Genomic DNA, 13300 nt, shown 5'->3' with positions numbered 1-13300 from the left:
TGAGGCAAAGAGGGTTAAGTGACTTGCCCAGGGTCACACAGCTAGAAAGTGTCCAAGTCCGGGTCTGAACTCGGGAAGATGAGTCTTCCTGACTCCAGGCCTGGCATTCTATCCGTTGCACAATATATGTTATAATTATTGGGTAAGAAGCATTTACAATCCAGGTACTTTTAGAAACTCACAGACCTGGCTGAGCGTGTGCTAGACTGCCACAGAGCTGACTTGCTTACACTATGACAGCGGAGGTACTTAAGACCAGCCCAAATGACTAGCAGTGCAATTCTCCTAAGAAAGATCACTAAGCGCTTAGACCCTAACAGCAGAGGCAAAAAAAAAAAAAAAAAAAAGGCACAGGTGGTGCACCTGGAAGTCTAGAAAGCCACAGGAATAAAAGAGAATCACAAAAACACCGCGGAGAGAACGCGGGCCTCACAGCGACACCCCCTCCCGAACGCTATAAAGGGGCACCCCGGCATCTCGCCCCAGCTATACCATCCGGGCACCGCACCAGCCAGCAAAGCTTGCTAACACCCTCCCTTTCCTTTGCTTCAGCACCGCGCATGCGCGAAGCACGCTCCGCATCCCACAGGTGAGGGGATGGGGGGAGGGACCGGGACCTCCCGCGTCCCTCGGACCCAGCGGACATTCAAGGATATGAGAAGCCGGGGCAGGACAGAAGGCAGCTCCTGACGACATAGGTCCTCGGACCAATTTGCCAACTCCTCCAGCACCACGGTGCTCGCCGGCTCCGCGCGGTCCTGAGACATTCTCTCTGAGCAGAAACAAAATTTGGCCACTTCAAATGCGTCCCGCCCTTTCCTAGCGCCGGAAGTAATCCTCCACCGTCCCGTCATGCTTTGCGAAATACCTCTCCCCACCCCCACTCCAAGATCTTCACAGACGCAGGCGTCTGATTGGAGCAGAGAGGAGCGGCGTTACTGCGCATGAGCACGGAGCGAGCGCCCTCCCGGAAGTGGAGACGCTAAGCGTTCCCAAGCTGAGGATGGAATCTGAGAACCCGAGATTGGACGTCTGCCTGGCGGGGTAAGGAGGGGCCGGCGGGCGCGGGCCCGACCCACTCATCGGAGTCCCCAGATAGTGGCGGGGCACGGGCCTCGGCCCATGGTCTTAGGGAGGGTTTGAGCTACCTAAATCCGCCACTGGGGTCTTCCGAGGCGGAAAGGGTGGGGGGTGTCGCCCATGTGGAATCTGGTTCTTTTGAGGATCCGACACAAAACGTGAACCTAAAAGCCTAGAACTCCTGCCACATGACACAGGTGGAAGGGGAGCCCCATACTAGGTGTAGGCAGCTAAATCGTGCGGTGGATAGAGCGCCGGGCCCAAGTTCAAATCCAGCCTCAAACGCTGAACAGCTGTTTAGCCCTGAGCAAGTCACATCGCGCCTGCCTCAGTTTCCTTTTCTCTATATAGCAAGCTACATATAAGATAAATAGGAAGTAATTAATAGAGGGAAGGCAGTAGATTTAAGAGGGATTGGAGAAGTCTTCCTGTAGAAGGTGGGATTTTAGAGGCTCACCTGAGATGATATTGTAAAGTGCTTTGCAAACAAAACCTAAGGTGGTATTAAATGCTAGCTATTATTATTACTATTATTGTTAAACTTGGGATCTGAAAGATCTGGTCTGAATCCTGCTTCTGTGCTTTGCAAATAAATCTTAACCTGCTGTTAAATGCTACTTGTTATTAATAGTAGACTTGGGATCAGAAAGACCTGTTCTGAATCTTGCCTCTGACACTTAGATGGGTATGAGCAAATCAGTTAACCCAGCTAAACCTCGGTTTCCTTATCTGCAATGGGAGATTAATAATACCTATAGTACTTACAGATGTAAAGGACTTTACAAAAGTTCAAAAACATTATATAAATATCAGTTATTGCAATCATCTTAGTCATCATGAAAACAAATTAGACCTCTGCTGAATGTGAACCATCCCTGAAAAGTCTGCTACTCGTTCTTGCTCCCTATGGCTCAGCATGAGTGAGGTCTTGGAAGTATATGTAAATTTGGCCTTCTTTCAATGCCTATGAATTGGGGGATTTTTATTATATGCCCTCTAAGGGCCTTTCCAGCTCTATATCTGTGACCTAATTCAGTCCCCTCATTTGACAGAAAAGGAAATTGAGCCTCAGGCAGGTTAAGTGATGACTTTCTCAAGTCCTAAGGCCTACATCTGACCATGTCAATTTCCTGCGCAAAAACCTTCAATAGCTCTCACCAGGATTTGGCTCTAACCTACTTTTCCATCTGTATTTCACATGACTACCATTCACATAGTCTGTAGTCCAAATGAATTGCCATAGAAGGTATTCCCTCATGCTATATTTTATCACTTATCTATAAACCTTGCACAGATTGTCCCTCGTGTCCAGAAAACCCTACCTGCCCACCCCTTCTTAGGATCCTTTTTTTCTTTCAGTGCTCAGTTTAGGTATCAGTTCCTACTTGAAACTTCCCAGAATGTTAGTGCTCTCTTCTTCCTCAAATTATCTTGTTTTTTTCTTATCTTTGTAAGGTTAGTAGAAAATAAATTTTTAGAGGGCAGGCATTGTTTTTTGTCTTTATAGCTTCCTCCAATACCTCTCAGATTGTTTAATAAATTTTTTTAATGTATATTTGAATTGGCGTAGGTCACATGACCAGTAAAGAGCAGAGCCAGATTCAAAGTCAGCTCTTCTGACTCCAAATCCAGGTTTCCTTCCACTTTACCATGCCGCCTTCTTCATGGTCGTAAGAAATGGGACAGTCTGTTCAGTTTAGATCTCCTATCTAACCTGTGGTTCCCATGTATAGGCAGTCCCACTTATAAAGGGTTACTGTTCCAAAAGTTATTTTGTAAGTCTTTTGTTCAGGGCTGGCTCATTTATTTTTCCATAGACCCAATATCTCAGTGATTAAGTATATGTAATGTAACCGAACTGTAACGTTAACAGTTGTAGCCTGAATAGAAAGAAACTTCTTCTTGGGTATAGATTCTGCCTTAGGCAAATTTTGAAACAAGCAAAAAATTTGCCATTAGCATCCTTTCGTTTACCTTTCTTAATCCTCTCTCATGTCTCACTCGCCAGGCATCTACGTCTTGGAACGTAAGATCTTGTCTTTATGCTATGCTGTTCCTGTCCTCATCCCCAGTACCCTTCATAGGCCTATGCTATTGCCAAAGTACTCAGCATTTCTCTTTCCACAATCCCTTCTAGTCTGGCCTATTTTGGGAGGGAAGCAGTATGACTGATCCTGTCACTAAAGGCCATTCAACCTGGTTTTATCTTTATAACTCCAATATTTAATAAGTGTTTGTTGATTTGCAACCTGTGAGAGGTATCTGAATTTGTTCAATAGATCCGGAAACTTCAGCTAGCATAACAATTGTTTTTAATTCCACAATTTAAGAAGATTTTTTTAGACAGGGGAACCAAGATAGCTATCCTAGGCTGTTTCTGCTTTTCACAGTTTTTTCCTTTGGCAAGGTTCCTAGGAGTAATAGGCAAGGAAGTGGTCCTGTATGCAAATCTTTTGTGTCTTGGGGTGTTTATGTCACAGGTCAGCAGCAAATTGTGACATTCTGGTTTGTTAAATTCAATTTTCTTTTTCTCCTGTAGCAAAATTGAGAGATGATGGAAGCACGCAAGGCAACAGTGAACTCAAGAACACTGAACTTGTGGATACAGATAGAGATATCTGGAGAGAGATTTTTGACCACAGCAAGTCACTCATGGCATTTTTCAGGAAAAATGTCTTTAACAAATTCATTGGATGAGTTCTGAAATTTCTTCAAATAGTGACTTTTCACCACTACTTCATATTTTGCTTATGGTTACAAAACACTTTGCATTACCAGAGTTCTGTCCAGTTAATGAGAAGATGGCATTCCAGTTTAATTTTACCATAGACAGCCACCTAGAAAATGAATTACCCATCCTTGGAGATGAGGCCTTAGGCCTGGATACTTCAGGAAGGGCATCAGTCGTGGAGAGTCAAAAAGGAAAACTGAAAGATGGAAAATGGTCCTCAAAAGAATGTGACAAATCATCCGCAGAAGTTAAAGTTGTCTGTGACGACTCACTGGGTAAATCAGATGAAATCACAAGGGATCGAAAAGAAAATCAGCCTTGTTTGAAAGTGGCCAAAGAACATGATGTCCCTAACGATTTAAAGAAAGTGGTAGAAAATAAAGTGGTAGAAGTTATACCGGATCTCCAACATGTAAATTTGTCAGTAGTGAAGATGGCCTTTTTGAAAGACAACTCTTGTGGAGAAAACATAGTATCCAAAAGCCTTTCTTCTCACTCTGATCTCATCACAGGTATCTATGAAGGAGGTTTGAAAATCTGGGAATGTACCTTTGACCTTCTAGCTTATCTAGCTGATGAAGAAGTACAGTTTGCTGGGAAGAGAGTGTTGGACCTTGGCTGTGGAGCAGGGCTTCTGGGTATAATTGCCCTCAAGGGACAAGCTAAAGAAATCCACTTTCAGGATTACAATAGCACTGTAATTGATGAAGTAACCATTCCAAACGTAATAGTGAACTCCACTTTTGAATGCGAAGATGATGAAGTATGTGAGCCAGATTTGAAAAGGCGGAGGAACTCAAACCCAACACAAGAACTTTTAAGCAAGTGTCGATTCTTTTCTGGGGAATGGTATGAGTTTTCCAAACTTGTGCTAAGCAGCAAAAAAGCTTTTGCAAAATATGACATCATTCTTACCTCTGAGACCATTTATAATCCAAGCTATTACAGTGCTTTTCACCAAACTTTAGCTAATTTGTTGGATGAAAATGGACAAGTGTTTTTAGCAAGTAAAGCACATTACTTTGGTGTTGGAGGTGGTGTTCATCTCTTTCAGAAGTTTATAGAAGAAAGGAATGTATTTGAAACTAGGACACTCAAAATAATTGATGAAGGACTAAATAGGATCTTAATTAAAATAACCTTTAAGCATGCCCACTGAAGTCCAAATTCAGTATCTTTTTGAAATGTATTAAACTGTTAAAAGATTTTTGCTCCAATAATTAATTTTCTGTCTCAGTCTCTTTATGAAATTATCGGAGTGTTACCTTCCTTGTTTTCCCTTTTCTACAAAATAAGAGGTCATCTACACTAGCATGAGGAGAAACAGGAATAATGAGAAAATAATACACCTAAGTACCCTTTATTGGTTGAGCATTTTGGGACTAAATTCTATGTTCTCCATTTTCTTTATGTTAAACGAAATCAATCTCCAAAGTATTTACAATCTGTTATATGAAATTTGCAAGCTTCCTTCCCGACCTTTTAGACCTTAATTCAAAGGTAGTTTCTAGTCAGATGTGCTTGGTTTATTTTTGTGTTTATTTTTGTGATTAAGATAAGCATCAGCAAAAAACGTTCCAGACAAACATGAAGCATAGCATGTCCCAAAAGTCTTAGTGCAATTTAAAATTTTAATGACTTACGAAATGGTATAGATTTAGAAAAAAACATTTGAAATGTTAATTATCCAAAATAATAAAATACTGATCTGGTTAGTTTTCAAACCTTGTAAAAACTTTAATCAGGGACTGCTAAGTGACAGAAAAGATTTCATTTGTAATCCTGGCCTTAAGACCAAAAAGGTTTTCATGCACACGTGACAGTTTTGGTGGGATCTCATAAGAAAAAGACTAATGGAGATGGATCAAGTGACCAGGAGGCCTTCCTCTACCAATCCATTGGTCTGAGAAAGTATCATCAACTGTCAAACAGACAATGCATAATGACAGCATACTCCATCTTATAAAATGTATCATTCAAAAAACTAAGTTGGTATAAAGGAAATTTTAAAAACTTTTAAATGATGTTTTTTGTAGGTTTGGAGCATTTATACTTCTGAAGTTATTAAAGCTCACAACTTCCCCTAGACTTTGGGGACACCTTGTATAGAAAGTAATGAAATTTATTCTAGGAATTTTAAAAAAAGTTTTTATCTTGGGCAGTGGGTAGTTATTTAATCAATTGCTGGACTTCATGGAGAAAAGGAGAGGAGTAAGAAATTATGCAACTTTTCACTGATCTAATGGAATTTGGGATTTCCAAGGGTATTAATCATCAAGCATCTATTTTTATGTACTGGTGCTAAGGATATAAATACAATGAATGAAACAATCTCATCTTACAGGGAAGAGACAAAGGAATGAACTTCTGTATGGAGCCTATTATGTGCTAAGCACTTTACAAATAATCTCCTTGATCCTCACTACAACTCTGGGAGGTAACTGAGGAAACAGGTAAATGGATTAAGTGACTTGCCCTGAGTCATAAAAATGTCTGAGTCAGGATTTGAACTCAGGTCTTCCTCACTTTAGGCCCTGGAGGTACTTAAAGGTTGTTAGTTGCCCAGGATTACTTAACCAGTAGGCATCAGAGATGGGACTTGAAACAAGGTATTCCAGATTCCAAAGTCTGTTCTTTATTCATTATACCATGTTTCTTTTCTACATATGCAAAGACAAAAACCTAAACAGTCCTTTCCCTCAAAGAGCTTACATCCTACTGGGGAAGATGGAGTGGTTCACATGCATATATGTTATGGGGTGTATGTATGTTAGCACCCATATATGTATGGGATGGTAAGGGAGGACTAATACCTCTGGTGTGGGGACTTGTTGAACCCTTTTAGTTCTGCTCATCCACCTTTGGTGACCAACCTGTCACCCAACTCTCACCTGTGGCTCCAAGAAGCTGCATCATGTACAACAGCCATGCCCTGGTTAAAAAAAAACAAAAAACCATTTCTGTAGACAGGTTACACCAGGTTGAGGGTAACCAGCAAGCCTCTAACCTATCAGTGAGTGAGGGGGATGTCTACCCCAAGTATGTGAAGACTTTTCCTCAGTGGAATGGGTAGGTGAGAACAATTTAGCTTAGAGCCTGGTCAGTCATCAAAGACACCAATGTCATCTACTTCATTCTGGGCCACCGCCAGTTCTAGCTTTTGTCTTGTCACTGGACTTCGATGACTGGAGGAGAAAGTGAGGCTGACAACTGTGCGACTTTGTCTCAATTCCAAATAGGTGCAAATCAAGACATTACTTTGTGATGTCATTAGTCCTCTTAGAAAATGAAAGACAAACAACACAAAGTAAATACAAAGTACATAGGAAATACAGAACAGATAAAAAGTTATAGAAAATAATGGTAAGAGGAAGAGATAGGGGGCAGCTAGGTGGCACAGTGAGTAGAGCACCAGCCCTGGAGTCAGGAGGACCTGAGTTCAATCTGGCCTCAGGCACTTGAAACATTTACTAGTTATGTGACCTTGGGCAAGTCACTTAACCCCAATTGCCCTGCCTTCCCACCCCCCCCCCCCCAAAAAAAGAGGAAGAGGTAACTGGAAAGATCAAGAAAGGTGAAGGCCAAGTCATAGACAGTTTTATATGCCAAGCTGAAGTGTATTTCTTCCTGTATGTGATACAGAACCACTAAAGATTTTTAAGTAAGAATATTAACTTGTGTAGAAGATAGACTGGAAGAGAGACTGGATATAGGGAGACTAATCAGGATTTTTTTTCATTAGTTCAGGAGAAAAGTTAAAAAAAAAAAAAGACCTGAACAGCAGAGGCTGACTGAAGAATGGATGAATATAAAATAGGACTAGCTATCTCACTATATATTGGGGGTGTGTATCAGTAAGTCAGTAATAACAATGCAGATGATAATTGTCAAAATGCCTATGTAGTTTTGTATCAGAAAGTATACGAGACTCTCCACATTGCTACTACAGGGTGAGGGGTGGAGAGCAAACAGAATCAATGATTCCCAAATTGTGAACCTGGTTGACTGAAAGGATTTTACTGTTAACAAAAAATGTAACAAACTTTGTTTCATCGCAGCACCAAATTATTGAGGACCCCCCCCAAAGAGCTTTTATGCAGGTTATGTCTTATTTTCCATATTACAAATTAAAACAGTATTATTATGAATACAGGTTTTGTTATGCCCTACCCCCCCTTTCAGTTTCTCCATCTCGCCCTAGCTCACCCTACTGTTTTCACTCCCATCTCTACAGACTCCACTGTTTGTGTTCCCTTCTCCACGGAAATAATCCTGCCTCAGCTTGTCCCACTGTTTGTGTCTCCATCTCCACGGAAATCTAATTGTGTTCTTTCCCTTTAAATACTCCATCCCTACCCCTACTTGCTGCTGTTCAATTTGAGTAATTACTCCAAACGGTCACGAGCTTCAATAAATCCACATCTAAATTTATATCTGGGTCTCACTCTCTTTTTTTCGGCACAACAGTTTGATCTTATGGAACCTTTGAAAGAGTCTTGGGGAGGTTTTAATGGTTAATTGAAAATGCAAATTGCATCCATGAAGTACACATCCCATTCTCACACATTACCTTCTTAGCCAAACTGTTCACTTCCCAAATCTATTTTTCTCTTCAGTATCCCCTTTCTTCATCTAGCAACAATGAAAACATGACCTAAGCCCCTATGGCCTTAGTTTTTTTGCCCAAAATTTCTATCTAAAAAACTTGTTGATTCATAAACTTGGGAGGAGGAGGAAGAATATTGAGGCTTTGCAAGAATCTTATATAACTTCCCATTTCTCTGAAGAAAAAGTTCATCTTTGATTCAGGCAGAGTAAACACTTTCATAACCCATGTCCTTTACATCATGGCTGTCTCAGAAGTCAAGAGGAGAGGGAGAAATTTCATTGTGCTGACATAAAAGGCCAGGAAACTGACTTCAGAGTATTAGGTGTAATGTTTGCCCACTTTTGCTATGCTTGCTGCCCTAGAACTCTCATAGGTAATCTCAATTAAGTCATAAACTCCTTGAGAGCAAGGACTATTAGTATAATTTTTATATCCCCCACAGCACCTAGTTCAGTAAATCACACATAATATGTTCTCAGTAGTTCTTGATTTATAGGAATGAGGCAGTTCCTGCCTTCTGTTTTACTGAAGGGATATAAAATATACACAAATTTAAAAGAGAGATCAGACAATGATCTTTTTTTTAAAAAAATAGTATTTTGTTTTTTGCAATTACATGTAAAGACAATTTTTAACATTCTTTTTTTAATGTTGAGTCCCAAATTTTCCATCATGAGTCCTTTGGAGTTGTCTCGGATCACTGTATTGCTGAGAACATTCATAGTCAATGCTAAGTCATTCATAGCTGATCATCATACAGTGTTGCTGTTACTGAGTACAAGGTTCTGGTTCTGCTCACTTCACTCAGCATCAGTTCATAGAAGTCTTTCCAGGTTTTTCTGAAATCTGCCTGCCTGTCATTTCTTATAGCGCAGTAGTATTCCATTACATTCGTATACCTGTTCAGCCATTCCCCAGTTGATCGACATTCTTTCTATTTCCAATTCCTTGCCACCATAAAAAGAGCTGCTATAAATATCTTCGTACATGTGGGTCCTTTTCCCTTTTTTATGACAATGATCTCTTTCCAGGAAAGAAAACAGAGGCTTCAACATGAAAACAAATGGGGGGAAAAAGCATTTGAGGCAGAGATGGATCCTGACCTGTGTCAGAGTTTGGGGAGTGTGAGCAAAAAGGAATGAAGACTGATCATTAAACAATTGGCAGTAAGCAACAGATTCTTCCTGAAAAGGAGGGAGTGTACCCTCTGTAGAAGTAGCTGCCTGCTGAGGGAATGATGATGTGGATTCACAGGTGTTGTCAAGTGAAAAAGCATTCAGTAAAGGTGCTTGGAAGAAGAGATAGGTAGTGGTCATTGGACTCCTTGCTGAGGGCTTCTGAGGCATGTACTTGTTGGCCTCATGACAACAATAGAGGGGCTCAATATCTTCCTGGTGCATACACCCAGGAGATGACAGAGAACTTCCCCAAACTTATCAGACCAGATTACTACTATGTACTTCTGGTGATACTCTACGGTAAGCACTTGAGGCAAATTATACCGCCAGAAGGAATCTAGGAACCATTACTAGTCTAAAGTCTAAGGTAAGAAAGAAAACATTTGTTCCATAGGTGGCATTTTCATCACTATTGTGAAAAAAGGCAAGGGCTAGAGAAGGGAAAAGCAGAATTGGAGAATGAAAAGATGGTACCTGAAAATAGGATTTGGATTTCTGCACCACGCCTTAAAATATAGTAATGATGAGCTCTTAGGGATAAATAGAGAGTAGCTACAATGTAGGAAGAACATCAGTAGAGGCACTTAGGAAAGGAAGCAGAAATCTATAGGAGATAAGATCAAAGAAAGGATCTACAAACAAAACCTGTGGCTTCAGTTGCTTATATGCAAACTATAACTAACTATAATTAACAAGCAAGGAGAAATCAAGATCTTAATACAACTTTGGGGCAGCTGGTGATATAGTGGATAAAGCACCAGGCCTGGAGTCAGGAAGATCTGAGTCCAAATTTGGCCTCAGACACTTACGAGCTATGTTACCCTCGGCAAATCACTTAACCACTGTTTGCCTCAGGTCCTCGGCTGTAAAATGTGGACATACTGGAGAAGGAAATGTCAGACCACTCCAATATCTTTGCCAAGAAAACCCTATGGACAACATCCTTGGGGTCATGTAGAGCCAGATACAACTGAACAACAACAAATGCAACTTGAGTTCATAGGAATCATTGAGACTTTGTGACCCTGGAAGGGGATGCCTTATTCAAAGGAACAGACTAGGTAAAAAGTTGGGTGAGGGTAGGGAAGGTGCAATACAGTATCACATATTAAGAAGATACACTCACATGAGAAAAATCCAGTAACCAGGGAAGGGAAACATGATAGAGAGCATGTGGATAAGGGTCAAAGGAAGGAGAAAAAGAAAGGCTATTAGCATTTGATTATACTGTTCTACCCAGCACTCAGTCAGAAAGAAGCTTTTTTTGGGGAAAATCACATGCCTTATACAGAGGCATGGTTTATGGAGAACTTAAGTTATAAAGATGTCTGCTGGATCTCAAATCTCTGCCTGAAGTGTAACAGTTAATACATTCTTAATGTAGCTTAATGGTAATTTCATACATTAAAAGGTAAAGGATAAGTAAATTCTACATCTGATTTTTACAAGAAGAAATTGGTTGTTACAATGGAAATGAAGGGAATATTGGGGAGAAGCGACCTCTTTACCTTCAAATTTGTAATGGAGAAGCAGAGGAAATCCAGTCAGTCTCACAGGTACTTCAGAATATTATGGACTAAATTTTTTTAATGTTAATTTATTTTAAACTTAATAAATGCCCTCCAAAATAACATTTCCATATACAGAGCAGAACACTAAAAGAAGATTGTATGTAAAACTGAATCTATTTCGTGTCATGTATTTTTTTAATTCCACACTTTACTTTGAAAACTCAAAACTCTTGAGCCAGTGTGAGCCCCCTTAACAATTAATCAGCAGCTTCAATTACTTTTAAGCAAAGGCATTTACTCAGGTGAGTAAATATAGTGAGAAAAATTGGTACAACACATTCCTCACAAAACCTGGGGCATATTCTCCTGCCTATATACAAAACATCCATGGTAAAGTGAGAAAATAAAAATTTAGAGTAAAATGGTAACAAAACATACAAACAGACCACAATACTTGGCGCTAAAAGTCCTAGGATGGCTCCCCTTGCACTTAACTCTCTGCTAAGCTTTTAGGGCCTGTGCCTTTCTAGAGTCCTTAGCCAAAATTTTTCTCTGACTCAATTCTACTTTTCCTCTTCTGTTAATCTAGGCAATTTATATTTTTGTTAATATTCTTCCATTTCACTTAAATTGTTAAATTTATTGGCATGTAAATGGGCAAAATAACACCTTATCACTGCTTTACTTTCATCTTTGTTAGTGGTGTATTCATCCTTTTCATACTAGCAATTTAATCAAATTAACCAATTATTTATCTATTTTGTTTTTTCATAAAATCAACTCCTAGTTTTATTTACTAATTCAATGGGTTTTTTACTCTTAATTTTCTTAATCTCACTTTTAATTTTTAGGATTTCCAATGTAGTGTTTGATTGGGGATTTTTAATTTGTTCTTTTTCTATTTTTTTAATTGCATACCCAATTCATTAGTTTGCTCTTTCTTGATTTTATTGATGTAAGCATTTAGAGATGTAACTTACTCTAATCACTGCTTTTGCTGAATAAATTTTGATATGTTGTCTCATTATTATCATTCTCTTTAATGAAATTATTGTTTCTATGATTTGTTCTTTAAACCACTCACTCTTTAAGATTAGGTTATTTAATCTCCAATTAGTTTTTAATATATGTTTCCTTGGTCTCTTATTAAATATAATTTTTATTGCATTATGATCTGAAAAGGATGCTTTTAGTGCTTTTGTTTCTAACTCTAAAAATTTTATGTACTAATACATGGTCAGTCATTGTAAATGTACCATGAACTGCCAAGAAAAAGGTGTATTCCTTTCTATTTCCATTGAATTCATACAGTTCTACTTTTGTTGTTGCTGTTTAGTGATTTTTCAGTTGTGTCCTACTCTTTGTGACCCCATTTGGCGTTTTCTTGGCCAAGATATTGGAGTGGTTTGCCATTTCCTTTGCCAGCTCATTTTACAGATGAGGAAACTGAGGCAAAGAGGGTTAAATGATTGGCTTAGAGTCATGTAGTTAGTGTCTGAGGGCAGATTTGAACTCAGGAAGATGAGTTTCCCTGACTCTAGACCAGTACTCAATCTATTACACCACGCAGCAGCCCCAAATTCTACTTTTAGACAGCTCCAATTGTTATGATATAATTTCTACCAATTGTTCTTATGCCAAGTAAAACAAACCTAATACCGGTTTCATATGACAGCCCTTCAAATCTTAAAGAGAGCTTTCAGGTCTCCTTCACCCCTTCAGGGTTTTCTCTTCTCCAGGCTAAACATCCCCAATCCTCATATGACATGTGGCTCACTATTACCTCCAAGCTTTAGGAGAACAGGAGATACCTTTGATATCAAATCACATGAAGCTGCTAGTCTTCTGCCGTCTCTCACTTGCTGAGCTTTGAGAAATCTCTGACCCTTGGAACCCAAACAGAACATAATTGCTATATCCTATCAATTGGACATTGAGACAGAGATAAATCACTTGACAAAGTTCATATAGAAAGATAACAGCTTAAGTATTTATCTGTTTAACTTTTCCACTGATTTGTACTAAATACTTTCCATGCAGCTATGAGTGTGATCCTTTACTGTTCTCAATGGCATAAAAAAGGCAGATGATGCTAGCACATTATTTAGAGAAATAACATATAGAAGAATATATATAGGGTAAAAAAAAATTCAGACAACTCCTAGCCTACTGCCTTGCACACTATATTCTC

General features: G+C 39.4%; 1 protein-coding gene across 1 annotated transcript; it reads left to right on the top strand.

Moving 5' to 3' along the window:
• The first annotated feature begins 587 nt into the window (after nt 1–587).
• Nucleotides 588–8242, top strand: METTL18 (methyltransferase like 18). Its single transcript, XM_036753466.1, has 2 exons — nt 588–1044; nt 3620–8242. Exon 2 carries the CDS (start codon nt 3774–3776, stop codon nt 4968–4970), a length of 1197 nt encoding a protein of 398 aa, XP_036609361.1. The 5' UTR covers nt 588–1044; nt 3620–3773; the 3' UTR covers nt 4971–8242.
• Nucleotides 8243–13300: the final 5058 nt, after the last annotated feature.

This window comes from Trichosurus vulpecula, chromosome 4 (assembly GCF_011100635.1).
Source record: "Trichosurus vulpecula isolate mTriVul1 chromosome 4, mTriVul1.pri, whole genome shotgun sequence".
NCBI classification, from domain to species: Eukaryota; Metazoa; Chordata; class Mammalia; order Diprotodontia; family Phalangeridae; genus Trichosurus; species Trichosurus vulpecula.
This window is presented reverse-complemented; position numbering and strand designations above follow the sequence as displayed.

What these genes read in the sequence shown, in the direction of transcription:
- METTL18 (XM_036753466.1), top strand. Translation starts at nt 3,774, where the DNA reads ATGAGTTCTGAAATTTCTTCAAATAGTGACTTTTCACCACTACTTCAT.